Genomic DNA, 27,761 nt, shown 5'->3' on the forward strand with positions numbered 1-27,761 from the left:
GATTGCAAAGAAGTATGAAACTAGTAAATTCATCAAAACTGGTAAATTTGTCGAAACTGACACGAAATATTCAATGTGGAAACTTTTCTTTCAACGTGCTAGAAATCGCACGTTGAAAAAGTAAAACCTCGTTGATTCTCAACTTGCACGAGTTTCGATTTCCGAGGGTTGTCGTATGTAGGGAAGCGACTGCTGGTTAACGAAAAAGCAGATTTTTACGAAAAACAGATTCGCAATCTCATTAAAATATCAAATACTACTTCAATACGTTACGATATTGATCTAATAATATAAATGATAGTTAAAATATTTCAAATGAATAAACAGCTATTGAATCAATCATTTTCAAGAAAATATACATGGCAAATGGAGAATGATTGCTATGTCTAATAGGATAAATAATCGAGAGTATCGTTAATAATAAACGTGTCATGAAAATCGTGTATTCGTTATGATTTTGACAAGCTACTGACACATATAAAATAGAATGAATAACAATTTCATTTCGATGAATATCGAAATATTGGTTTCAGCTAAATGTCGAATATTCCATTGTGCATATGAAATAGTTTTTATTATAATGAATTGGCTTGTTAATGAAATGGAATTGTTTATACGAGTATTCAAAAATATCACCTCCATACTGACGAATCTTGAAATGTACGTATATACAGTGTGTGTTACATCGAGATTCTATTAGAATTTTGAGATGAAAAAGTGGAATTCTCAAAAAATAGTTTCTATGACATTTTTCAATATCATTGCATTAAAAAGCATAGCATATAGATGTTAGGTTTTTAAAATGTTTTTAGGTATATTGATTTCGATATTTGTATTGAGTCGGGGAAGACCTTGAAAAGTATTGTTTGAGTATTTACCAAGCAGTTCACAAGTTATGTGGAAATTGAGGTCGAGAACTTTTTTCTTCTTCTACCAAAAAAGTGTTTTCGAAAGATTCAGGATTAAGTCCGTTATTTGATGAATATATTCTGAAAAGCTATTGAAAATCTTCGTAGGAAAACAATCTACAAAATGGTTCACGTCACAATATAATAATAATAATAATAATAATAATAATAGGTCTTTATTCCCATAATGATACATTAAATAAACGGGAAAGGCTGAAGATCAGTTGGTTGCACCAAAAGATGCAACCTCTGTTTTTCATCTTAGGCCAAAAAAAAAGAACTATATATACATGTATACACAATACATATACACATATATGTACCCATATACACACATACACATATGTAATGCAAAAAAACGAAAAAAAAAATCGGCAGAAAAAATAACAGAGACAAATATTCAAAACTATTTACAAATTGTAGAGTGAAAGTACTAAATATATAATTGACACAATAGTATATTAGACATAATTATAAACGGTTAGAAAAAAGAAGGTAGTAATGTTACGAACCACCATTCTTATTGACAATGGGTGTACATTAGATTTCGTTCAAATATTTCCGTTTCAATGCTCTTTTGTATTTTTTCAAACACATCAGTTTAAATTCATCAGAGATTGAGTTGTACACTCGTGCGATCTGGTATGAAAAAGATTTTTTGAATAATTCTGTACGGTGTATGGGGGGTGTTAGTCTTCCCCTGTAACGAATGTTGATATTGTGGACATCTGAACGGTATGACAATTTCTTGTATAAATATTTGGGAGCTTTTTTAGTGATAATTTTATGATATAGACAAGCAGCATGTAATGATTACCGTTTTGCCATATTAAGCCAGTTGGTATCTTTGAGTTTATGAGATATATGTTGGCCACGTTTGATGCCGTGTATTAGACGTAGACAATTGTTTTGAACAACCTGAATTCTACGTTTATCTTCATAATCAATGCATGGTCCATAGACTGTGCTTCCAAAATTAAATCTGGATAATACAAGAGATTCACAGAGTATGGTTTTTACTTTTTTTGTTGAGACATTGTCTGTTGGTATGAATTTGTTTGATGTTCATATAGACAATTGTGATGCAGTTATTGATGTGATGTTTGAATTTCAAGTTTGAATCAAGGATGATACCTAAATTTTTTGCATGTTCAGTCGGTGCAACCACATCCTTGTCTACAGTTAATTGAAAGCCATTCAGTTCTCTCTTAGCCCCAAAGACCAAAACTGAACTTTTACTAGCATTGATTTGAAGACAATGCTGCGCAGAGGTAGAAATCAATGAGGCTATGTCTTCATTTAGCATCTGCATTGCAGTAATCATTCCACGAAGGGTGGAATGAAAGATGTAATTGTGTATCTACAGCGTATAGGTTTATTTTGGAGTATTTGATTACGTTCACAAAGTTTGAGGTATGAAATATAAATAGAAGAGGACCTACAATCGAGCCTTGTAGAACACCACAATTTATCTTCAATGGACTGGATACTATATTATCTAGTTTGATTCTTTGCACTCGCTCGCTCAAATAGTTTTCAAAAAGTTGAACCGCGATATTTGACAAACCAATGGATTCGAGGATAGTGAGGAGAATAACGTGATTTATCGTATCGAAAGCTTTCGAAAAATCAAGCATAACAAGTGCTGTAGCTTTTTTATGGTCAAGTGCGCTGACAACATCATCTGTAATGTTCAAAATTGTCGTTTCACAGCTATGAGATGGGCGGAAGCCCGATTGTGTTTCTGGTAGAAGGTTTTTAGTTGAAACAAATTCAGAAAGTTGGTTGTAAATCACTCTTTCAAGTAACTTAGAAACAGCTGGCAGAATGCTAATTGGACGCAAATCTTTGAAGCCTTCTGGATTATTTTTTTTTGGAAGAGGTATTACCAGGGCTTTCTTCCAACAATTTGGATAATCACCTGTTTGGATGCAGACATTTATTATGTGTGTTATGTAAGGTACTATGAAAGGACAACACATAATCAATAATCTGATATTTATGCCATCGGAGCCTTGAGCATTACTTTTTATAGTGTATATAATTTTTTTGTATATCAATTTCGCTTATTTGTTGGAAGGAAAACTCAAGACTCTTCTGCCTTTTATCATTTTTATAAAATTCCAGAATTTCAGGATGCATTACCAAGTTGGGATTTGAATTCACGAAACAGTTATTAAGTTCATCAGGCTTCTTAAGTTCTTCTGGAATATCAGTAGGTTTTTTTTTATTTATATTGAGTAAATCTAGTTCTTTCCAGACTTTGTTCACACCATTTGTTCGCATCGTATGTTGAAAGTAAGCTCTTTTTTCATTTTTACATGCTAGAGTGGTATAATTTCTCAAAGATTCATAATACTCATAATGACCTACATTATGTAGGTCATTATGGATTAGTACCAGCTATTGTACAGCGAAACACGTGTCGCGGGTTTTGTGAAACTCTTTATAGTGAAAATTATACAGTTAACTGTAATAATTAGTTTTTTTATATGAATTTTCATCAAGTATCGGTCAGCCCTATTCAATCATAAATAGTTATCACTTATTGAATATTTTCAATGTCACATTTTTATATAAGATTCTTCCTTCAGGCAACGGAACGAAGTCGCCGATATGAAAGCCTCATATCTCAATGTAAAGCAGTGTCGGGGCCTGTGGACCTCACACATTTGGCCCGGTCCTTACCAGCACCTACAGGCCGAGGTCCCATCATGAAGAGGATATTCGTACCCCCTCAGCCGCCTCCACCTCCTGATCCAATCGATGGGGAACCTCAAGATATACAGGTTAATGTAAGTATGCAAGTATTCTTATGAAACTCCATCTATACGAAACATTTCTGAATCTCAAACTAGACCAAGGAAAATGGGTGGACATCAACATGCTTTTCAAATGTTTGTGATTGACTACAATTTCCTTGATACGAAACTGAAGTGAGGTTGGAAAGAAAATCTGAATATCAGAGTTTTTCTCTGATAGACACCTGTCAAGTGATGGCTTTGAAATTTGAAAATGAAACGGGCAACTCTTCGAAGCGTTAATTTTTAAGAGAAAAGTCGATATCAATGATTTTGTTATCACTTATTTCTGCTTGAGTCATATAATTATGTTTATGAGCGTGTTTGTGATTTTGATCCGTTATCATAAATGTGTAAAAACTCCCGATGAGTTCTACCAAAGGAAAATGATGTGAGAATTATTTGGGAAATGAATAGCTCAGAGGGAAAAATGATACATGGTTTCTGTTCAAATTTGGTTTTTTGTTGCCATTTATATCAATCAATCAATCAATCGAAATATGCTTATTTGCTTATACTTATTTGAAATTCAAAATATAGAAGGTGTATAGTGTATAGAAAGTGTATATAAGTGTATAGAAAGTGTATGGTTTTGGTCTACAAATCATTCCATTCTATCCACGTAATATTCTTCCAAACTGTAATATCGGATAAAACTATTTTCACTGCTTTTCTGAAGCTGGCGTGGGACGTATATCTTTAATACTATTTGGAAGGTGATTGTACATTTTGCAGACGTTACTTATATAATCCTTAGAGAGAGTGGAAGATGGTAATGGTAGTTTGAGATGGTTACTTTAATGGGTGCGGTATCTACTCCTCATAATGAAATTTTGTTTGTGTTTAAGAAAGGAGAAATGAAACTTTCTATGTTTTTTACCACTTTTATATGTAACTAACATTACGGCAGTTTCCTTCTATAAGGACATTTTCAAATGTATACGTTAAACTTATACATTAATGTATAAGTTTGAAAATCCATCAATTTATTGTTTATTTTCATTTAAGAGATACACTGTTTCAAGTATAAATATAGAAACTACCGTGAGTATTTTGTGTTTCTTGAAGTGAAATCTGCACGAATCGCGAAATTTCAGTTTACAGAGGTATCTCAGGTCTCTTGTTTATAAGACAAAAAACACTTTGAAGAACATTACCACTGCACACTTTCCAGAATGGGATACGTATCCAGGAATAGTATACTGTCTATGCGGTTGGGTATCCTAGTTCGTTTGCAGCAATTTTCACAGCATAACAACCAGAGGACAATTTTTCTTCTAAGTTTTTGACATGTTCATTAAATTTAAGGCCGTTGTCGACGTATAGCCCTAAAAATTTAGAAAATACTCTGTTTTCAATAATCTGGTGGTTTGAAGAAATATCAGCAACTGCACTATCTTAGTGTTTTCAATAGGCTGAAGGATGAGAGATTCGTGTCGCACCAATCTTTGACCTTTGATTATATCTGAATTAATAATATGATGAATATCAGCTTGCTTATCATTATGCCATAATATGATGTTATCATCGGCGAACAGAGTGACATTTCCTGTAATATCAACCGTCGTCAGATCATTAACATTTAGAAAAAACAAAATTGGACTCAAGACTGGCATGCCCGGCGCCTCCTCCACATGACCGGCGCCTCCACCACATGACCGGCGCCTCCACCGCATGTACTTTTGGCAGCATTACACCAGCTGTCTTGCGCAGGATAGAACAGTCCTTCAAACATAGCATTCAAGAAAATGGAAGACATGTCGAACATATTGTCGCGGCCCAAATGGCTCGCAAGTAGGGGGTAAACTCAGATGGAGGTATTTATATAAAAATAATAATCATAGAGATACAAAATAATGAAGTTTATTAAAATAAAGGTACAACATATCCTTCAACAATGTTACGCTTAATCAAAATTATATACTTCAACAAATCAATAATACAAATAAAAAAATAATACACTTATCGAAGCTACATTTTCAGGGGTGATGGATGTGTTATCTTCAGAAGGTGGCAAACTAATCCTCATACTCAAAACATTCTTGTTCCCGATTCTGGGTCGAAGTCTAATAATGCCAATCAGCATTATTGCATTATTGCATTAGCCCTAATTGCCGAATATCATAACTTTTATTTAGGTAAATGAACTTTTACTAGATCGACCCATACAGTGCGGTGCACTGATGCCATAAATTTGTAAAATTTATTATTTTCGATAATTAATATGTTTGACAATTTGGCTTTTGACACAATAAAGAAATAAAAATGAAAATAAAAATAAAAAGGTAAGAGATTCCAAGCCACGTTAGTTCACGACGTTTCGATTGTTAGTATCTACAATCGTCTTCGGGTGATGACTGGACTGATTCCTCCGAGAGATGACTATTTATAGGTCGTTCGAGTATTTTCACTTATCCCCGCTTTCCATTTTTTTCGCTTCACTGGTTTAGTGGGAGATGACCTTATGGCGGGAGTTGGCCATTTTTCGCTTGATGATGGGTTTCCACACATTGCGTATCTCTACGCTAGATTGGCTGAATATGTTGTTGGACAACATGTATGCGGCTTCCTTGAATTTTCTCCTGAACCAATGTTCCTCTCTGTGTATGATCTCAGCTGGGGACCACTCGATGCTGTGTTGATGGGTCCAAATATGGTCTGCTATTCCTGATTTGCTGGTTTCCCCTCGCTGTGTGTGCTTCTTGTGCTCGGCAATGCGAACATTCAATGGCCTCTTCGTTTCACCAATATAGGATTTTCCGCACTCACAGGGTATCCGGTAAATGCAATTTTTGGAATCGCAGTCCGCGTTCGGTGGCCTGGTTTTCGTGAGGCTGCTACGGATAGTGTTACAGGATCTGAAGCAGGTTCTAATGTTGTACTTGAAACCAATTCTTCTTATCCTCTCCGATAATCCTCTGATGTAGGGAAGTCCAAGCACTGGTTGTGACGGGTTCCCTTCTTTGCGAGGCTCCTGCTGTCAACCAAAGTCTTTTCTACCATCGCTTTGGAGTAGCCATTCCGTTGAAAATCATTTTTGATGATGTCTAGTTCCTTCTCGAGACCTTCCTTCGTATTGCAAAGCCCAAAAAGCACGGTCTAATAGAGTCTTGATGATTTTTCTTTTAGTCGATTGATGGTGGTTGGATTCGTGGTTCAGATACTGTCCCGTATGAGTGGGTTTTCGGTATACATTTGTTTCCCACTTAGTGTCGGTCCTCTTCACCAACACGTCTAAGAATGGCAATTCGTTGTGGATTTCCTTTTCCATTATGAAAGGTCTCACGCTGTTGGTGTCTTTCAGGAAGGCGTCTAGTTCAGTATTTCCATAGTTCCATATTATGAAGGTGTCGTCATCATATCTCAACCACACTCGAGGTTTCTTGTGGGCTTCTTCAATCTGTCTGTTAACTTTGTATTTTCATTTTCTTTTTTCATATCTTCATTTTGATTTAATTTTTGTTAAATTTGCTATTTTTACTTGTATATTATTTTACTGTTATTTCATTTCAGGTTTTTGCTCAATATAAAAAAAGAAAGAGGGAATCTTCCAAAGAAAGGAAGGAAGTAATCAATTTGAAAATGAGTAACTCTATACATGGATGTGTGGATCATGCAAAAATTAATCACTCCTAAAAATATAACCCCTTCAGTTTGAATAATTTATATTTTCAGCTATTCATTTTTTAATTCTTCTCTTTTAGGTGTCTCAGGGATTTCAAATCACTTTATAGATTAGACAATGGAAGTCCGAACTGGTGAAATTCATCATGAAATATGGTCAATCACTTTCAAACAAACGTATCATATTGTATGTTACCTAAACTTGAGATTGATTTTGTCTTAACTACTTGTGTGCGGCTGGATAAATATGTCGTGAACCATAAATGTGCTTCATTTCGAAATCCGTAACGGTGAAGCTTCCGCAGCAGTATCTCATGATTCACGCAGTCGGAAGCCTACGATAAATCACAAAATACAGCCGCGGCAACTCCCCCATCATTGATCCCATTGATAAGTAAGAAGTAAGTTGGGTCAAACTGAAAAAATGCAATTCCTCACCATCACTCCTAGACTAGACGTCACTCCTAGACAGAACATTAGGAAGAAACCAATAACTCAACCCTGGCGTAGTGTTCCGACAATAAATTCCAATACTAATATGGTCGTACAGAAAAAAATGAGTCAGAGGACACTTTGGCTCATATCGCACATTCCAATTATATCCTTTCCGTATAGAGGAGAGAAATAATAATCAATTTTCAATGTATCCGACATGTGAAAGTTAATTCGGTGTTGATTCGGAAAGCACGCAAGAATTAGGGTATGTTTTGCTAAAGTAATGAAATTGTTGGAGAAGACATCAGAAACTTTGGATACTGTTTATCATTATGAATGATTGATCTGAGTGACCTTCATTCAGTTTGTTATGAGTCATATTTATTTTCCAAAAATAAATGTGGAAACTCACTCTGATATTTCAGGTGTCTCTTATATTTTAAGTCTTTCAATCGAAATTGGATATATTTATCTAAAAAAGTTTATATCTCTATTCATCATTTCTTTCTCGAATATTATTCATGATCATCCTAATCAACGCACAAAATTCTTCAAGTGGGGAAAAAGACTTCAAGTGATATTAATTTAATTCAGGAATGAACATTTTCAGTCCTGAAGCTCTACTATCTTATTCTCAAAACTACGAAACGTTGGAGTTTCAAGAGACCATGAATTAGGTCCTCTTATAGGAATATATGCACTACGGTTTATGGAGAGTCGAAACTTTTGTCAGAAGTTGGATTTCTGAATGAAATATATTCATAGTTATGTTGTTTGTCTACCATCTCTTTGGTGGATTACAGTAGAACATGCATCAAATGGTAGCTGCGGCAATTTACATCACTCAAAAATGATGTTGGTCAGAAGTTACTATTTCATTGCGATTGTTTTTCAAAATTGATTTATTATACGCCTGGAAAATTGATGACGAATTGGTGGAAACTGAATTGCTTCGAAATAAAAAAAGCCAGAAGTTGAACATCTGGGCTGATATTTTTGACAATTTCTTTCTGAAAATTCAAAAGATGATAAGCACCTGGATATACTCCAAAATTTTATCGACCCATCTCTTACTGATGTCAAGAAAAGTATCCTCTTTGTACTGAAAAGAAGATGGTGCTCATCTATATTATTCACAAAACGTGTGTAATTTTTTAGGCTGCAGGTTTCAATATCGCTTGGTAGGACTAAGGGGGATACAAATGAATGATCTCTTCGATCACCCGACTCAAGTCATTTGGATTTTTGAAATCTCGAAAAAGCGAAGAGTATCACATTTCACATGACTCATTGGATGACCTACGAGAACGAATAATGTATGTATGTAAAATGTATGTCGCGAAATGACACCCAAATTGATTCAATATGTACAATGGCGGTTTGAAAATAATCAATCGAGTGATCACCTTCAAAATATTTTCGAAGGTATTACTCCTCGTCAGTGCAAGACGTATCCAACCGAGTTCCGACTGACTTCATCGTTGATTCACCGCAAACATGAAACCTAACTGAAAAATGAAAACTTCACTGAAGTTATGGAAAGAACAAAAACTGAACATTTACCCGAGTTGATAAATAATAATATAATATGTAACTTGATCTTAACAGATACATTAAAATTGGACAGAACTTTCCATGGGCGAAAAAGTTGATTTAGAGGCCTCCCAAGGAAGTATACTTGGACCTCTTTGTTTTCTATTGTACATAAATGACTTGCCTAACTTTATCAAAGAAGGTAGGTTATTCATATATGTAATTCTAATAGTAGTAGTAACCCCAATAGTAAATACAGGGGTTACTTTCCAAGTAGTTTCCAAAAAAACTGACAATGTTATTGGAGATTTTGTACTCTGGTGTAATATCAACCAGTTAATAATTCAGAGAAAACAAAATACTTGCAATTTCAATGGCCGGTGAAGAAATTAATATCGAAATAGAAGATTTTGAAGTATTTATAAGCCTGAACTATACATTTCTTGGCACTATGATTGATAAAATTTCACTTGGTTTGAACAAATCAACTATGTGTGCAAAAAATTAAACCAGGCATTTTTTGCTACTTTGCTATTTACAGACTAAAGTATAAGTCTGTTAAAAAAAAGGTGATTGTTTCTCAGAAATTCATCATCAATTTTCATTTTGTCCTCTTCAAAGTAGCCCCCTCAGATATACAACACTTGTGCCCGCGTTTTTTCAATCCTCAAAGCAGTTCTGATATGTATTTTTTGATATGTTCTTGAGCTCTGTCAGATATTCGGTGTCTATCTCCTCAATCGTCGCAAAATGCCGTCCTTTCATGGGTCTCTTCAATATTGGTAACAAGAAAAATTCGCAGGAGGCCAAATCTGGTGGATACGGTGGCTGGAGTATGATAACGGTGTTGTTTTTGGCTAGAAAATCACGAATAAGCAATGCCAAGTGATCAGATGAATTATCATCATGCAAAACACATGAATGGTTCTTCCACAATCTGTTTAAAATCTGTTTTTCCGTTAACCAGCTGTCGCACCCCTACGAACGACAATCCTCAAAATTCGAAACTTGTGCGAGCTAAGGATTACCGAGGTCTTACCTTTTAACGTGTGATTCCTAACACGGGTTGGACGATAGCTAGTGAAGATCGATCGTTCAGACTAGGGCTTGAACCACCGACCAACACGGCAGTCAATTCGAGTGAGTGAACAAAACACTCACGCCGAACAGCTTGGCTACCGACCGACCAATCAATACTACAGGACATTTTGTTCGTTCGTATTGCTCCTCGCTCGTCATTGACCGTATGACTCTGTAGCAAGAACTTGTAATGCACTACGCCATGGTAAATTAAGGAAACAGTGAGCAAAACTTCTTCATTTGATCAAACTTGGCGTGCTTTTTTGGTCTCAGCCCTCCTGGGTTTTTCTATTGGGACGATTGAACTTTGATTTCGATGTCATTACCATATACCTATGATTCGTTTTAGTTTTTAGCAAATCTGGATCGCCGTTGATGTCATTCAACAATTCCGCGATTCATGCGATGGTTGTTTTGGTTAAAATTCAACAATTTTGAAAGTAACTTTGCTGCCACACGCTTCATGCCCAAAATTTACATAAAAATTGCATAGCATGAGCCAAGCGAAATGTTGATATCCTCAGCAACTTCTCCAATTGTGATTCGACGATTCTCTATAAGAATTTTCTTCACTTTCTTGACATTTTCATGGGTTGTTGATATGCTGGAACTGGGGCCGTTGCCATGGGGGGATGAGGGGAGCCCCCCCTGATTTTTCGACTTGGGAAAAAGTTAGGAAATTTTGGGCCGTGAAGATAGAAAAAAATAACAGTAAAAAAATAAAAAAAAAACAAAAAATAAAAATGAGAGAAAAGGAAGGGAGAGGTGATGAGAAAAGGGAAAGAACCAGGAGCAAGCTGGGATTCCCCAACATGCATAACTTGGAGATCCCATACTTTGAAAGGCTGAGTTGTTTGAAAACTTCAAAAAAGTTAAATTTCTCCCAAGTAACAGAACAGTCCTGAACAATCCACAAATTTTGAATTGACAATTTTAGAAAATTCCCAACTTTTCGCTGTTTTTTCCACTTGGAAAAGTTGAGAAATTTCGGGCCGTGAAGATAGAAGAAATAATAGTAGAAAACAATAAGCACAATATTATTTAAGTGTTGTTTCCTTTCATTTGTATTGAATATTCCTATACATGGTAGATATGGTGGAAGAATAAGCACCTTGGTCCAAAGAAGAATAATTCCCATTATTATTTTTATAAATACCAAAATTCATTTCTGTTTGTGCATACCCTAACGGGCATAAGCATTTAGCCAGCCCTATCAGGCTAGCAAGGCGAATCCAGCAAAATTGCAAAAAAAATACATCAATTTGTATTGGTAATTAGTTGCTAATTATTTACCAAAATAACGATTTTGTTGCTCGAGCCTATCCTTAGAAATCGCAAATAATACTATCGTGATATCAAGGTAGCAAGGTAACTAAATGAATTATATACTTTTCCTTTGATCTTAAGAGAATATTTAGTTGCTATTCAGTTGCTAAACCTTGAATATAGCGAAAAAATTTTAAATAATTTTTTTTCAATTTTTTATGATCTTGCTATCTTTGAACTGTTTTTCCCTGGAATTAAAGGTGTTCTAAATTTGTTGCTCACCAAGAGTACACTTAAATACACCTTGAGTAACAGCAACAAAATAGTTGAAACCGATAGACCAATTTTCAATTTCTTTTATTTTCCATGTTCTTGCTATCTTGAAACTAGTTTTCCTCAGAATAAAAAGTGTTTCAAATTTGTTGCTCATCAGGAGTATACTCAAATACACCTTGAGTATCAGTAACAAAATAGTTGAAACCGATCGGCCGATTTTAATTTTTTTTTCAGTTTCCTCATTCTTACTACCTTGAAACTGCTTTTATGGAATGGAAAGTATTTTAAATTTATTGCTCATCAGGAGGGTACTTAAATATACCTTGAGTATCAGCAACAAAATAGTTGAAACCGATCGACCGATTTTTTTTTCTCGTTCTTGCTATTTGAGTATACTCCTGGTGGGCAACAAAATTGAAACACTTTTTATTATGAGGAAAACAAGTTTCAAAATAACAAGAACGAGGAAAATGAAAAAAATTATTTAAAATCGGCCGATCGGTTTCAATTATTTTGTTGCTGACACTCAAGGTTTATTTGAGTATACTCCTGATGAGCAACACATTTGAAACACTTTTCATTTTAAGGAAAACCAGTTTCGAAAAAGCAAGAACGTGGAAAATGAAAAAAAAAATTTAGAAAATCAGCCGATCGGTTTCAACTATTTTGTTGCTGTTACTCAAGGTGTATTCAAGTTCACTTTTGATGAGCAACAAATTTAGAACATCTTTAATTCCAGGAAAAAACAGTTTCAAGATAGCAAGAGCATGAAAAATAAATAAATATATATATATGTATATATATATATATATATATATATATATATATATATATATATATATATATATATATATTGCAATTTTGCTGGATTCGCCGTTGAAAATGAACACTGGGCTACAGCTTCTACTGTACGGAGTGTATTTTTTTAATTTTCGTACACTCTACAGACAATCTGTTTTTTTTCTAACGACATAAACTTCCGCTTTCTTTGTACATTTTGGACCTGCTACGGTATCCATCTTAATAATATAAAAATATAAAATATCGGTCATATTATTCAGCTATTTGTCAGTTGTTCACATACCTCAAAAACTATTTCGAGGTTGATGTATTTTGAAAAACACTTTATTGTGAGATTTTCACTAGAACAGATTAACAAATCCGCAACACGTGTTTCGCTCCACAGTAGCTTTTTCAAGCGTGTTCACTAACAAAGTGAATTCTACATACATTGTGATTTATACAGATACAATTACCCTAGTGAACAATTGAAAATAATTGAAAACAATAAATGAAAAGGACGCAAATATAATAGACCTGCGAAGTGTTGATCAGTTTACCGATGTTTCAAAGTATTTAATGAACTGGTTTCCCTTATTCGCTCGTACATCTTATCGATATGCAGAAGCTATCTTGTTACGGGGGGCAAATTTTCTTGAATCATTTTATTTTTCAATTATTCACAATGGCGATGCATAGACAATAAAAATGTTGTTGCCGTTAGCTCTCAGTTCAATTTGTATATGAGTTACCTTCAATTGAAAATTGTTATACTATAGACCCTCATGGTATGAAATATTTGCATTAAATTTTGAACAACACTCGTATGATGATTTTGATCACCTTACACAACAAAATAATCAGAAGCATTCATGAATGTTGATTTCAAATATGGTAATTAATAAAACTAACAGATTCATGATTTACGATGTTTGGAACCACCATTAAACTTATATGAACCAAACCATTTTTTGGACATGGATTTACTCTATAAACTCACTCAAAATCAGCTGTTTTATTCATTCTGTTGAAAATAATAGAATGAAATCAAACTTGAATTCAATTTGAATTGGACATTTTCACAGTCATACCCTAAGACTAACCGAATGAGTGACAAAAATCAAGTTACAAACAAATCACGATAGGCTCATTATATATAATTCAATTCCAGAGAAGATAAAAAAGCACTGTTTCATTACAAAATTTAAATATCAATTGGAAGAAATCCAATTTTCATAGTTTGCATTTTTTTTTCTTTCACACTCGAATTCATTTTCAACATGTACTCTCTGAAAACAATTTCATATTTGACTGCATTTCATTGTTATTTTTTCTCAAGATATGTTATGTGTCTATAGAAGAGTATCAAATTTCTGTTATTTCCTTATATTCTGTAGTTATTTATAATCCCTAATTATAAGCATTCATTGTGTCTTGGGACACTAAACTGAATCGAATTGAAATTTAATTGAAAATCAATGATGATGCTGATGAATTGTTCCTTTGTGCAGGACAACGTACCGCCCCCATTGAGGGATGAACTAGTCATAGACAGGCTATCAGCGGTTCAAATTAAACCGTCCCATGATGCTTTGAAGAAGGAGTCCCAAGATCTGGAAGCACAGATACGCCAAATTCAAGACGCTCTGGATACATTAGTCCGTATTCAGCAGAGATCGGTGGAGGCATCGCTATACAATAAAGCGAATGAACTTCAGGAGGATATCTCTATGAAGAGGTTCGATTTAAGGGTAGCTCAAATCCATCTCAGTGCTATCAACTCCCAAGTAAGTTATGTCGGAAACTATTTGAATAATGATGTGATGAATGATAGATACTGAAGTTTCTCACGGTTCAATGAATCGAGATTATATTAATGGGGAAATTTCTAGGTGAAACTGATACTTGTTATAGATTTACAGAAATAGCTTATTTGAGAAAATAAATAGTTGGCGTTCAGAAATTTAACGAATCATTTCACATCATTTTGATCATTTTTGTAAGTGTTTTGTAACACCTTGTTCACACCACTGTTTGATATTCATCTAGAAATACTCCAGATTTCAACTGCAACTAGAAAAACTCAGGACACTGCTCATTCCTGAATACAAGTCTTCTATTTTGAATCGCATCTTCTCATACAAAGCAACTGAATTCTATGATCTCCTGCCCATTGAATTCAGATCTTACACGTTGAAAAACATTAAAAAACGACTCAAAGAGCATTTATTTGAGTAGTTCACATTCCTTATGCTGACCGTGGCTCATGCGTTTACACAAAAGATTTGGTAATTGAATAATAATCATTTCTTGAAAATGTATGTCTGTACTATAATTTTCATTATATTCCATCATATTCCAAGTCCGATATTGAGTTATTTAAATTGTTCAGTGGGGGAAATATTAGACAGAATTAAAATTTATATTAACTATATAAAATTTACTTACTATGAAATGTAAAATACCGGCAGTTTATTAGAATAGAATAGACATATACTTTATTGTCCAAGAAAATACAATCTTATTGACAAAGCTTGTTAAAAAATCTGGTATATATAGCACTTCAAAGAATAAGAGAAAAGAAACAATTCAAAAACACAAATACACAGAAATACAATTTGAGCAAAACTAAATTCACATATCTAATAGATATTTCGAAATTTTTATTAAAACAACGATAAAAATAAAATAATAACAACAATAAAAATTAATTGGCGCTCCGGGGCGACTTCATTGATTCCAGTGGCGCATTTGCTTTTTCAGCTGCAGGAAAACCCGGAAAAACCTGCAGCACCACATCATCTGAAGATCTTGATCTAACAATGTCCTCTCTTTCATAAAACAAAATGTAGGGTGTCTCCAGAGGCTCCAATAAATTCAATGCATCGCCAGAACACTTCGTGACACGACTATCGTCAAACTTAAACCAGTCCGTTTCTTCTTTGACCAAGGCGTAATAATGACCAAATTCAACGCCAGAACCACAGCGAACAATGACTGCATGAATATTATAACAGTGGTCTGCTAGGTTAGAATGTTCATCTATTTCGAACTTTCCAAAGAGTTTCTTGCTTCCGTTAGAGGTTGAGTCTTGTTTGAAAATCATCAGTGTTATTATTAGATTGACTGGTGCCTCAGCTATACTTGTTTCCTTATGAAAGTCAGTTAGTTTGGCGCATGTTTGACAATACAGTCGATCATCACCTGTTGAAAATTCCATTTTCAGATGATTTAACAATAAGCTTTGCACGGACTGGTTATTAGTCGTATTAGGAAAAGCTAGATGAAGTTCCAGAAATTCACATAAGTTTTCAGTACTTCTTGAACATTCACCACAAAGTAAACAAGTGAGGATTTTTCCAGCAAAAGATTTACAAACACAAGACGAGATGGGTTGTACGGAATCATTCAGTCCAGAGCGGTCAGGAGTATTGATTTTGCTATTGTTTTGCTCACGAAGAGTATTCAACAAGAACCCCAAGAATTCGGAACAATCCTCTTGTTGTCCTAACAAGTATCTAGTGGGCTTCAAAGACTCCAGGAAATCGGTTGGAGGGAAAGATGATAACTTTTCACGAAACTGCAGCTGCATGAACAGTTGTTTGAGTTCGAGGAATAAACAGGAAACATTCTCGTTCTCGTTCATCATTAAAACTTCTTTCTTGAAATTCTTCGTCATGAACAACACTTGTAAAATGCTATTCATGCAGCAAGTGTTTCCTAAATTATCCAATCCAGTTTTCTTCTTTAGATTTTCAGGACAACTCTCTACTGATTCGTAAGGAAGAACACGTTTCACAGAATCTCCATAAGAACCATTTCTCAAGCTGCTATCGATCCTTCCAAGTGAAGAAGGGTTTCGTAGAGGGATCGATTCGGCTCTTGCTTCAAGAAGCTCTTCCACTGAAAGGGTACCAGTTCTGCGAGGACTGCAACTCATTTTTTGGGGCCAAGAATGACCTGAGTCCACTGACCGCACTGAAAAAGAAGAAGGTGGATCAATCACTTGTGAATTAACCTTGATAGGAGACTGATAAATATCCACATATCTAAATAATATTTAAATAACTCAATATCGGACTTGGAATATGATGGAATATAATGAAAATTACAGTACATACATACATTTTCAAGAAATGACTATTATTCAATTACCAAATCTTTGGTGTAAATGCATGATCCACGGTCAGCATGAGGAATGTGAAAAAATATAAAAATAGAAAATAGAATTTAACAAATTGTAGACGAAATAGTTTGTATAGTCCCTTTTAAAAGATGTAAATAACAAATATGAACATAAGTTTACGTGCCATGGCAATAAAATAATATATATCCCAGTATAAAATATAATTTAAAGTATAGGTGTCAATATAAACAACAACAAAAACACCTTTATTGAATCACAGCAAAGTTCCATTGTAATATTCATCAAGATTGTAGAACGCTTTAGTTGCAAGGGCATCTTTAACAAGATTTCTGAACTTTTTATAGCTTTTTTCCTTTCTAATTTCGTAAGGTATGTGATTATACAGCTTTTTACTTTCATAAATTGAAGAATACTTTGTCTGGCTTGTTTTTGGAACAGGAATATGTATTTTATTTCCAGTTACTTGCCGGGTTTTGTAATTTGTAGGTTCCGGAGTTTCAACCATGTTATGTTTTTTGTAAATCAGGCAAACAGTTTCAAGTATGGAAATACAAGTAACAGTGAGAATTTTTTTTCTCTAAAATAACGGTCTGCACGACTCACGTACTCCCACCTTACATAAGTATCTAACCGCTCGCTTTTGCAAAACAAACACTGAATGAAAAAGTTGTTGACTGCAAAATCCCCAGAAGGCAACACCATATCTCAGGTTGAACTCAATCAAGGAATGATATACCATTTTTGTTGTGGATGAACCCAGTTCATTTGAAACTATTCGATGCTAATTTTTTATTTCAAGCTGAAATATGTTGATCAAATTTTAATTTGTTATCCATGAAGGTTCCCAGGAATTTATATTGCTTTTTATTCTCAAGAATTTGTCCATTCAAGTATACATTGTTAATATTACAGCTGAAAGTGGGAAGATTTTTTTTTTTTATTAAAGCACAAGTAGTTTGCGTCACACCATTTTTTCACAACTTTTAAATCACTAGAGATAGTTTCTTTCATATTAGAAGTATTTTTTCCATGCCAAAGGAGCGTGGTGTCATCCGCAAAGATGGTAAAATTTCCTTGAATTGAGAGAGTCACCAGGTCATTTACATAAATAAGGAAAAGAATCGGGCCTGGTACTGATCCTTGTGGTACGCCCTATAAGATATCCTTCGTGTGTGATAGTTTTTCGTTTGATCTATCACTTAAGTAAGACCTGAACCAGTCAATAATTACACACTCCTCTCAAGCCATAGTAGTTCAACTTTTGCAAAAGAAGTTCATGATTTACACAATCAAAAGCTTTGGAGAAATCGCAGAATACTGCAGCTACGACCTCACCATTGTTGAGATGTGTGTAGACATGTTCAAGAAAGGAAAAGATTGCATCATTTGTGCCTTTTTCCTTCTGAAAGCCAAATTGACAGTTGGTTAATATAGTGTATTTATAAAGAAAAGCAAATACCCTTTTTCTCACCATTTTTTCTATGATTTTTGAGAGTGTTGAGAGCATGGAGATAGTTCTGAAGTTATTTGGATCTTCTGCATTACTACCTTTGAAAATAGGAATTACAAGAGATATATATATATATATATATATATATATATATATATATATATATATATATATATATATATATATATATATATATATATATATATATATATATATCTATAGTTGTGAATGTATTGAGAGAAAGCTATCTTTTAAACAAAAGCTGTTTCTGATTCAATGCAAACGTTGACTGGTTTGTTTTCGTTTTTCACTTCAAAAGTAAAGAGATACTGTGTAAAAGTGAAGAGATACTGTGTAAAAGTAAATACTATGGCGACAGATATTGATGACTCATGTATCAACATGGTCATTTTACTTGTCACAAGATTCACCTATTTTCATTGAAAGTTAAACCTTTACTAATTTTCATATAATCACTTACCTCGCTATCAAATTTCGTATTATATATAATCGCTTTCATTCATCAACATAATAAAAATGAAATACAAAAATGCAGAACAAAAATTGAGTGTCGACGAAAAGATACAGTGCATTTCTTCAATGTCCCCCGCTTTTATTTTTAACTAAAAAATTGAGAATTGGGATAATGAAATAAATGCATGAATACTTTATTTTGAAGTGAAATTGACAGATGAAACTTTCAAAATGGCGATTGGGCGCCATCTGGAAAAGAAAATCAATTAATTGATTATATATGAAATTATATAAAGAGAAGTTCCAAAACTCCATGGGAGGAGTGTTGAAACATTTGGCTGCTGGATATGAAAAAAAAGTTGGTACAGTGCACTTGAGTGTTTGGGAATAAATAGCATATTATTTTTCTTGTGTTCCCCCTTTTGGGGTTTTGAAACACAATAAGTTCATTGAGGATATACGTAGGTTTGCCAGATGTTAAAACTCTGATCAAGTTAAGTAAATGGAGTTTTCTGAAGTTATTTAATTTAGCCCATTCTGTTTCTTCTTCAAATTTCATACTAATATCATCAAATTTCCTTATTCCATGAAAAAAACGTGAACATTGATTTGCCAGGAATGAAACTCAAAGTCGTCTCCACAATTGAATCTACTGCACTCCATTTTGAGATACAATAGACTTTCACCAGAGGAATTTTTAATTTTTTGTAATTTAGCTGCATCAGCCTGTAGAAGTGCTGGACCATATATATCACCAACGGTTCGCACAACTCAAGTTTTATTTCAATAGATAACAAATCATAACTAGGATACAGCTGTTGTCTCAGAATATTGAACGAGCTCCGGCAGAGGTAGCTGACATGCTTGATTAATCTTAGGTCAACGGCATTCCTGCTAACCTGATTTGAAAACCTTGAGTTAGCTGATCACGTTTTGATTTAATTCCGAAGAGCATCGCTACTGAATCTGAAATATAGATGGAGAAATAATAAGTCTCAAAATTGATCCCTGAGGCACTCTTAAATTCACTGTTTGTACATCTGACTTGAATTAACTACATCAATTTGGTATTGAATCATCATACATCCAATACATTGGTCTTAATAGCATAAGGAGGCTATTATCTGGATTCAAACTTGACATACTGTTATTCTAGGGTGAAATTCCTATATTTTTCGGAAAACTTCATTCATACATGCAATTTTTTTTGTAATATTGTAATATTCCATGATGAAATGTGTGAAATCTATCGAAAACAAAACAACTCATTCGTATTCTCAATTAGAAAAACTCTGTATCGCAAAATTAAATTATTCAAATATCAGAGTGAAACTCATTTGCATTCAGATTCACATCGCTGAAAGACTACCGACAGACACGAACACCTGGAACATGGTAAACAAAGATTAATCTCTCGTGGTTGAACTTATGAATACACGATGCAACACAATTTCACTTCAGTTGCGTTTCGGTGTCAGCAACATTGGAATTCATAATTCATAACCAAGAGTCTATATATTTCAGTATACAAAAATCTTCTTCAAGCAATAGTCTCGTTGAGGAAATCAAATATTTTTCACTACCACTTATGGATATGATATTATATTTCCATCAATATGTAGGTATAAAAAACATAGGTCCAGAGTGACTGGCTGTATTTAACCCTCTACTGCAATCTGAGAGGTTCAATTTTGGCGCATGTCTATTCAATCTCAACTAGAAGAATCCAGCTTCTCAAGGAAACCGATCACTTTCTATTGTGAGTGATTTATCAAAATTGGGAATCTGCCTAACGTTGAAAACTTGTGAATGTATATGAAAATAGAACATGTACTGTACTTCAAACAGCTATAAAGGAGTTTTTCGGTTCTCCTACAACATTGCCTTTTTCTGTAGTGAACCCTGGCCAAAAATTTTCATTTTTTTGTCAGGAACTAGTTATTTTGCGGACGCAGAATCATGCAGCTGCTGTTTCGTAAGAATATATTATCTTTCCCTCCAACCGATTTCGTAGAGTCTTTGAAGTCCACTAGATACTCGTTACATAGATACAAGTCTTTCTTGTCTATCTCGTCTTGTGTTTGTAAGTCTTTCGTGCGAAGCTTATTGTTAAATCATCTGAAAATGGAATTTTCAACAGATGATGATCGGCTGTTTTGCCAAACATGTGCCAAACTAACTGAGTGTTATAAGGAAACAAGTATAGCTGAGGCACCAGTCAATCTAATAATAACACTGATGATTTTCAAACAAGACTCAACCTCTAACGGAAGCAAGAAACTCTTTGGAAGGTTCGAAATAGATGAACATTTCAATCTAGCAGATCACTATTATAATATTCATGCAGTCATTGTTCACTGTGGTTCTGGCGTTGAATTTGGTCTTTATCAAGCCTTGGTCAAAGACGAAACGGACTGGTTTAAGTTTGACAATAGTCGTGTCACTAAGTATTCTGGCGATGTATTGCATCTATTGGAGAATCTGGAGACACTCTACATTTTGTTTTATAAAAGAGAGGACATTGTTAAATCAAGATCTTCAGATGATGTGGTGCTTCAAGTTTTTCCGGGGTTTCCTGCAGCTGAGAAAACAAATGCACCACTGGAATCAATGAAGTCACCCCAGAGCGTCAATTGATTTTTATTGTTGTTTTTATTTCCATTGCTGTTTTATAGATGAAGGATATAACTTTTCAGAATTATATCTTCAAATTATTTTAAAAGTTTTAACTCACGTGTTTTCATTATGTAGGCAAGTGGGAAATTATACAAAGGTTCCAAATATGAACAAACTGCACGTGATTGCCATGAGTTCTTTGTTTGTTTTCTTTATTGGACATTCACGTGGCATTTTTCTTTGTCACGCTATTTTATATAGGTTACGTGCGTTATCACGTTATTAAACATTCGGTAACGTGCCATATCATATTTTCGATGAAACAATTCGAAATTATGGGTAATGAGTTTTCGATGAAATGGTATGATATAATGCCGAGTATTTGATAACTCACTTTCTTTTTTATCCATTAGCAGATTTTTGTGCAGGAGTATTATAATTCTGCAATGAGAAACGTACATCACAAAAATATCACCATAGATACGGTATTTTAATCTCATTAACGATTAGACTGGAACCTTTGGTGTAAAAGTTGAATAACTTTTTTCGAGATCAATTGCCCTAACACCAAACTGATATTTTTACACTCGACGCGCGTTTCTTCAACAAAGTTAGCATCCTCAGGAGAAGAAAATTGATACCTAGTCTAGTCTGGTTGATCGTTATGTACTGAAATTTGTTACCTGAGGTTGTATACCTGAAGTTCAATATGGAATTTCTCGGTAATTAACTACCTGCAAGTTCTTAGTAATTATTCTCTTCCTAACAAAAGATTAAAAAGCGGGCTAAACGGGATGGGTCCCTTATCGCCATTCATGCTGTTCTTATATTTTGCTATTTCTAGACTCTCACATGCATCGAGTAGCCTGGTGTCATGCACATGCTTAATCAGTTTCAGATTGTTTTCACCAATTCTGTGCTCCTTGTCTAGAGAATGTTGGGCGACACTGGATTTTTCTATCCTTCCGTATTTCATGTGTGCACAATGCTCCTTGAAGCGGGTTCGTTCTAATCGCTCGTCGGCTCTGGCCGATGTATTTGCTGTTGCAATCTTGACAACTGATTTCGTAAATCCCCGACCTTTCTGTGTTTTCCAGTCGATCTTTTGGATTATCGAGAAGCTGTTGCAATTTATAAGAAGTTTTATATGCAACTTTCATATTTACTTTATCGAATTACTGTTGAATCCCTCTCGTGTATTGGGGTTCATATGGGATTACTATAAACTTGTTATTACTCTCCTCTCTTTGAAAAGTCGAAGATTTACGAAGTGCTCTCCTTAACTTGCATTTTCTAATTATCTTGTCAACTATATCTGGGTTGAAACCGTTTGCTTCAGCTACATACTGAATCACTCCCTTTTCATTGTCGTACTCATCTTTCTTTAAAGGAAAAGTTATTAACCTGTGTACCAGAAATTGCAGTGCCGCCATTTTGTGTTGTGGACAATGATTCGAGTCATTGGGAATGTATCTGAAAGTGCCCACGTCTTTCCTGTAAATTCTATTTCGTTCTGTTAGTTCCTTATGACCAATACATAAAAAACGGCAACTTTCGTTCTTTTTCTACTTCATATGTGAATTTCATACCCTTACACCTGTTGTTTAGTGCTGAAAGGACATTCTCAATTCTGGTTATCCTTGTATCCACTACAGCGAATATGTCATCAACATACCTGATCCAGACCCTAGGGAAGTAACTGAGTTCTTTCCCAGCTTCCGTCTCAAACCTACCTATAAATAGGTTCGCAATAAATGGAGACAATGGGTTACCCATAGCCGTTCCTTCACGCTTTTCACAATATATTATATTGAAAACAATATTGATCCATGCAAAGCTTGGTGAGTTGAATGTATCTTCAACAGCTTCATTTGCTAGGTTGTTCGATTTCAGAAGATCCCTCAAACACTCTAGAGCTTGTGATATTGGGACGCCTGGAAATAAGGAACTCACATCGAACGATACCAATAATTCGCCTTCTCCTAATTTAATATCTTTTATTTTCTCTATGAATTCTTGTAAGTTTTTAACACTCGCATCGGTTGGGCCGATCGGGAGATTTTCAAATTCTTTTGTTAACCATTCAGCGATATTATACGAAGGCGAATTAATTGCTGAGACTATTGGTCGCATCGATTTTCCAGGTTTGTGTATTTTTGGTAAACAACATATCTTTGGTACTATGGGATTTGCAAGTTGTAGCCTCCTGTTCAAAATCGGTGTGATCAGTGTCTTACATTTTTTCAATGTGGCTTTTACGTTAGCGGTCATCTTGGATAATGGATTTCGTGGTAATTTCTGATATGGACCATTTTCAATTAAGCTGTCAACTCTCTCAAAATAATCTTCTTCATCCAAAATCATCACTTTGTTACCTTTGTCCGCTTTTAAATAAAAACAGTCCTTTTCTTTCAATATTTTGATAATTTTCTACTCTGTTTTCGATGAAATGTGTGGCTCTTTGCTCATATTTTTGGAAATTTGTTGTTTACATGCTTCGCGAACAAATCCTTTTGAAGTTCCCGGTAGTTGTTGAATAGAGGTTTCGATACGTACGACTGCTCCTTCCAAATCCTTTAAGGGAGATCTGATGCCGTATTTCAAACCTTTATTCGATAAAGCTTGTTCCTCTTCATCAAAAGATTGACAAGAGTGGTTTTCTATAATGTTAATGGTTTTCGAAGCCATACGCTTATGCTTTTTTGAACTCAGTTTTTTCAATTTATTATTCAATGAATGCATTTCCTTTATAAATTTTCTTTCGATCATCCTGAACATCATCCCATTGCTCGTTTTCGACTAATTTAAATGTTAGTTTCTTATTTGAATCATATGCTTCCAGTTCAAGCATACTTCGTTTGCTGTACCGATTCTTGATTTCTAGTGACAAATACTTTTGTTTAGCAAATAGTAGTACTTTTTCTGCAACTGGTGAATCGTTCCTAATGCTGACTTAAGCAAATTTTGGAAAAACTGACCTCCGTAAACATGGTTTTAGAAACCAAATATCGGCATTCATCAATTCAATTCTAGTTTTGTACCCACCACGCCAACTTTGTTGGCGAAACGCGCGTCGAGTGCCAAAATATCAGTTTGGTGTTAGGGCAATTGATCTCGAATAAAGTTATTCATTTTAATCTTAGTTTTCCAACATGAGATACGTGATTGAATCATCCGGTACTTGATGTTAATACATACTATATTCCTGAGATTTTCACTGGTAACTTTACAAAAGAGCAACACGTGTTTTCGAATATCCCTGCTCGGAAAGGTGTCATTTGTGGAGGTTAGAGTCCTAATAGATGTCGCATCCTCCGAGACACCAAGTGCCATCTCATGGTGGCTGCTCTTCCGTAATAGACCTCCATTTTCTTTTAGTCACTCACGAGACCATTCATGGATCAAGAAGCGAACAAAGAATCGGACACTGAGTCATAGGACATCGATTGAACGACTCCAATTGTCCTCCCTTTAACATCGAACCTGAGAGGCTAGTTGGTGCAGCGTCATCATGAGCAGGTTGTTTTACAGTTTCATAAAAATTTCATGTGCTTTTAGATTTGTTGAAAATAGTACAAATCAGCACAAATGTTGCCAGTTTCTATTTCTTTTCTTCCTATTATTTTGAAAGTAATAGAAGAAAGAAAGGGCGGAAATGATTTTTTGAGAGTCAGGGTGTTGATGGTCATCTTCAGTAAGAAGATCCGATTCATAAGCAGACTTTTTTGTGCAATGATACTTCTTAATTTGTATCTAACACAAGCATATCAGCGTAGCCGGTTTCTTCTATTAGTTTCTATATGCCACAAGTTCCTATGAAACCGTAGAGCTCGCTTTATTGGAAATTCAAAATAAGCAACACTTTCTGTAGTGGCGTTCTGATGAACTCATAGTTGTACATTGGTTAATTCGAAAGTGAATGATATTTCTTTATTTTCTTCATGAAGTTTATTGATCATTTTTATGTTGGCAACAAGTCACAAAGCCATTTGTATGGAATATCAGCGTTCTTAATAAGGTTACAATGTGATGCATACAAGGTAAGACGTAATTAGTGATGTCGAATGTGAGAAACATCCGAACGGAACCCTGTGAAACACTCAATTTCGGAGTTTCAGATTATCGCCTGGATGTATCGATACCGTTGTGTATAAAAACAATTGAAACTTAATGAATTAGCTAGTATTCAACAACGCTCAGCTTTCTAATACATCTACATTGAAATCCGAATCTTCAACATTCAATGAACAAAATTGACACTTTCGTAGTAGTCCGATTTATCTAGAATTACTACTTTGTTACCTTCGTCGAGTTTTAAATTAAGAACGTCGTATTTCACATTTCCTCTGAGGATAGCTCGTAAACACTTTTCTGATTCAAAGTATACCTAATAACCGTATGTTTTTGAACAGTTAGGAATCACACGTTAGAAGATAAAACCTCTTTAATCCTTAGCTCGCAAGTTTTGACTTCTGAGGGTTATCGTTAGCAGGGGTGTGACAGCAGGTTAACGGAAAAACAGATTTTGAACAGAACAGAACACTTGATTTCATTTTTCACACGAAATTTGATTCAGAAAATCGCCGCACACGCGACATACTTCAAATTTTTATGCCACTCACCAACTGAATGAGATGCGAATCAAACATTTTGGTGAATGAATGTGACACTTCGTGATGACAACATAATTATCATCTGTATCAAATAATTCACCATTCTTGATTCTCTCTTTCTCATCCCCCGTTTCCGTTCGTCAATCGCATTCATAGAAAAGTCACATTTTCACCATTGGAGTAGAATAGACTTAATCTGCACACTGCTTGAATCCACTTCAATCAAAAATTCCAAAACTCAGACGCTACAAAAATTATCTTTTTCTACACCCGTACTCTAACAATACACTTATATGACCATAATCCGTTACATAATGATATCCATTATGATACAGATTTTTCATAACGATACAGATCATCAACCAATAGAAACCCATAATTTTTCAATCAAGAATCCTGTTCCTTTGTTTGTCCTAGATTCTAACCTAAGTAACTAATTGCTTTATTTGTCTAAATCAGTTTTCATATTACCTACCTATATTATCAAAATGTCTGAAAACAGCGATATAGAAGGAATACCATCGACTCCAATATTTTTAAAAGATCAAGATTGATTACAGTTGTTATATTCAATATAAATATAATAAGAATCTTTATAGTTTTCATATATCCATGATAATACCATTAAGTTTGTGTTTTTTTTAAAAAAATATGAGTTAATTACTGTAAATGTGTTCAATACAAATATAATATTTATAGTTTTTCATTATTTATCGGGTTTAGAAAAAATAGCGTATGCAACTCTCATGTAATGGTTATTAATACACTCTCATATACCATACAATCGTATCCCGGTTAATGCTCGTGTCTTAATAACCATCATTACATGATCGTTGCATAATATACTAATTCTTCCCTTCAACAATTACAATTGCAGGTTATGACGGTCACAGATGATTTCGAAATAAATATTACGATCTTTTATATAATACCTGTTTGTTTCGTTCTGAAAACGTTTCCCTAGCGAGTTTTCCATGCTCTTTTTGTTTCATCTTGTAGAATGTGTTTCAAAGGTTCAAGAAGTGAAAATTCCAACCGGATAATATTATTGAAATTTCATAATACATGCATTGAGGTGATTGAACGTATCATGTTATTCAAAGAGATACCAAACGGGGTAAGTTAATTACAAGAGAAGTCGGTGTATAATACATCCTTGAACTTCTTGAACAATCCTGCCCTGAGGCAAATGTGTAAAACCTCATCGAAGCCTCCTAAGCTGTTCGTAACTCTTGTGCAAAGCTGATTCAAACTATGAAGCAAACTAGTTAAACAACAATTTTGTCACTTCACCAAGCATGTTATCCATTATGAACGCGCCAAGCGTCTTCCAGGAACAGCAATTATAGACAATGGGGAATTTTGTGATGAGAGTTTGAGAGTTGGATTGATAATTCGAAAATTTGACAACAAATCATCGAATATAGCTTTTTGGGAAAGAATGTTTTTGGCTTTCTACTACTCTATCTTGGTACAAACAATGTGGGAATCTTCCAAAGAAAGGAAGAAAGTAATCAATTTGGAAATAAGTAACTCTACACATGGATGTGTAGATCATGCAAAGAAATAACAACAAATAATAACTATACATCCATGTTTAGAGTTACTTATTTTCAAATTGATTACTTCCTTCTTTTCTTTGGAAGATTCCCACATTTATTTGTATCAAGATGGAGTAGTAGAAAGCCAAAAACTTTCTTTCCCAAAAATGAAACACTCCTAAAAATATAACCCCTTCAATTCAAATAACTTTTTGGT

General features: G+C 34.4%; 1 protein-coding gene across 12 annotated transcripts in view; it reads left to right on the forward strand.

The window, feature by feature from the left end:
• Stacl (SH3 and cysteine-rich domain-containing protein) overlaps positions 1–27,761 on the forward strand; it is a 379,844-nt gene that overhangs the window by 208,478 nt on the left and 143,605 nt on the right. For all 12 annotated transcript variants that reach the window (XM_074180450.1, XM_074180451.1, XM_074180454.1 and 9 more), the window contains 2 exons: positions 3,503–3,703; positions 14,215–14,490. In XM_074180450.1, the coding sequence (XP_074036551.1) occupies positions 3,503–3,703; positions 14,215–14,490 (477 nt within the window). The remainder of the gene's footprint in view (positions 1–3,502; positions 3,704–14,214; positions 14,491–27,761) is intronic.

Source organism: Leptinotarsa decemlineata, unplaced genomic scaffold (genome assembly GCF_025532065.1).
Source record: "Leptinotarsa decemlineata unplaced genomic scaffold, Ldec_3_MD MMD2_tig00026294_RagTag_RagTag, whole genome shotgun sequence".
In the NCBI taxonomy this organism is placed as follows: domain Eukaryota; kingdom Metazoa; phylum Arthropoda; class Insecta; order Coleoptera; family Chrysomelidae; genus Leptinotarsa; species Leptinotarsa decemlineata.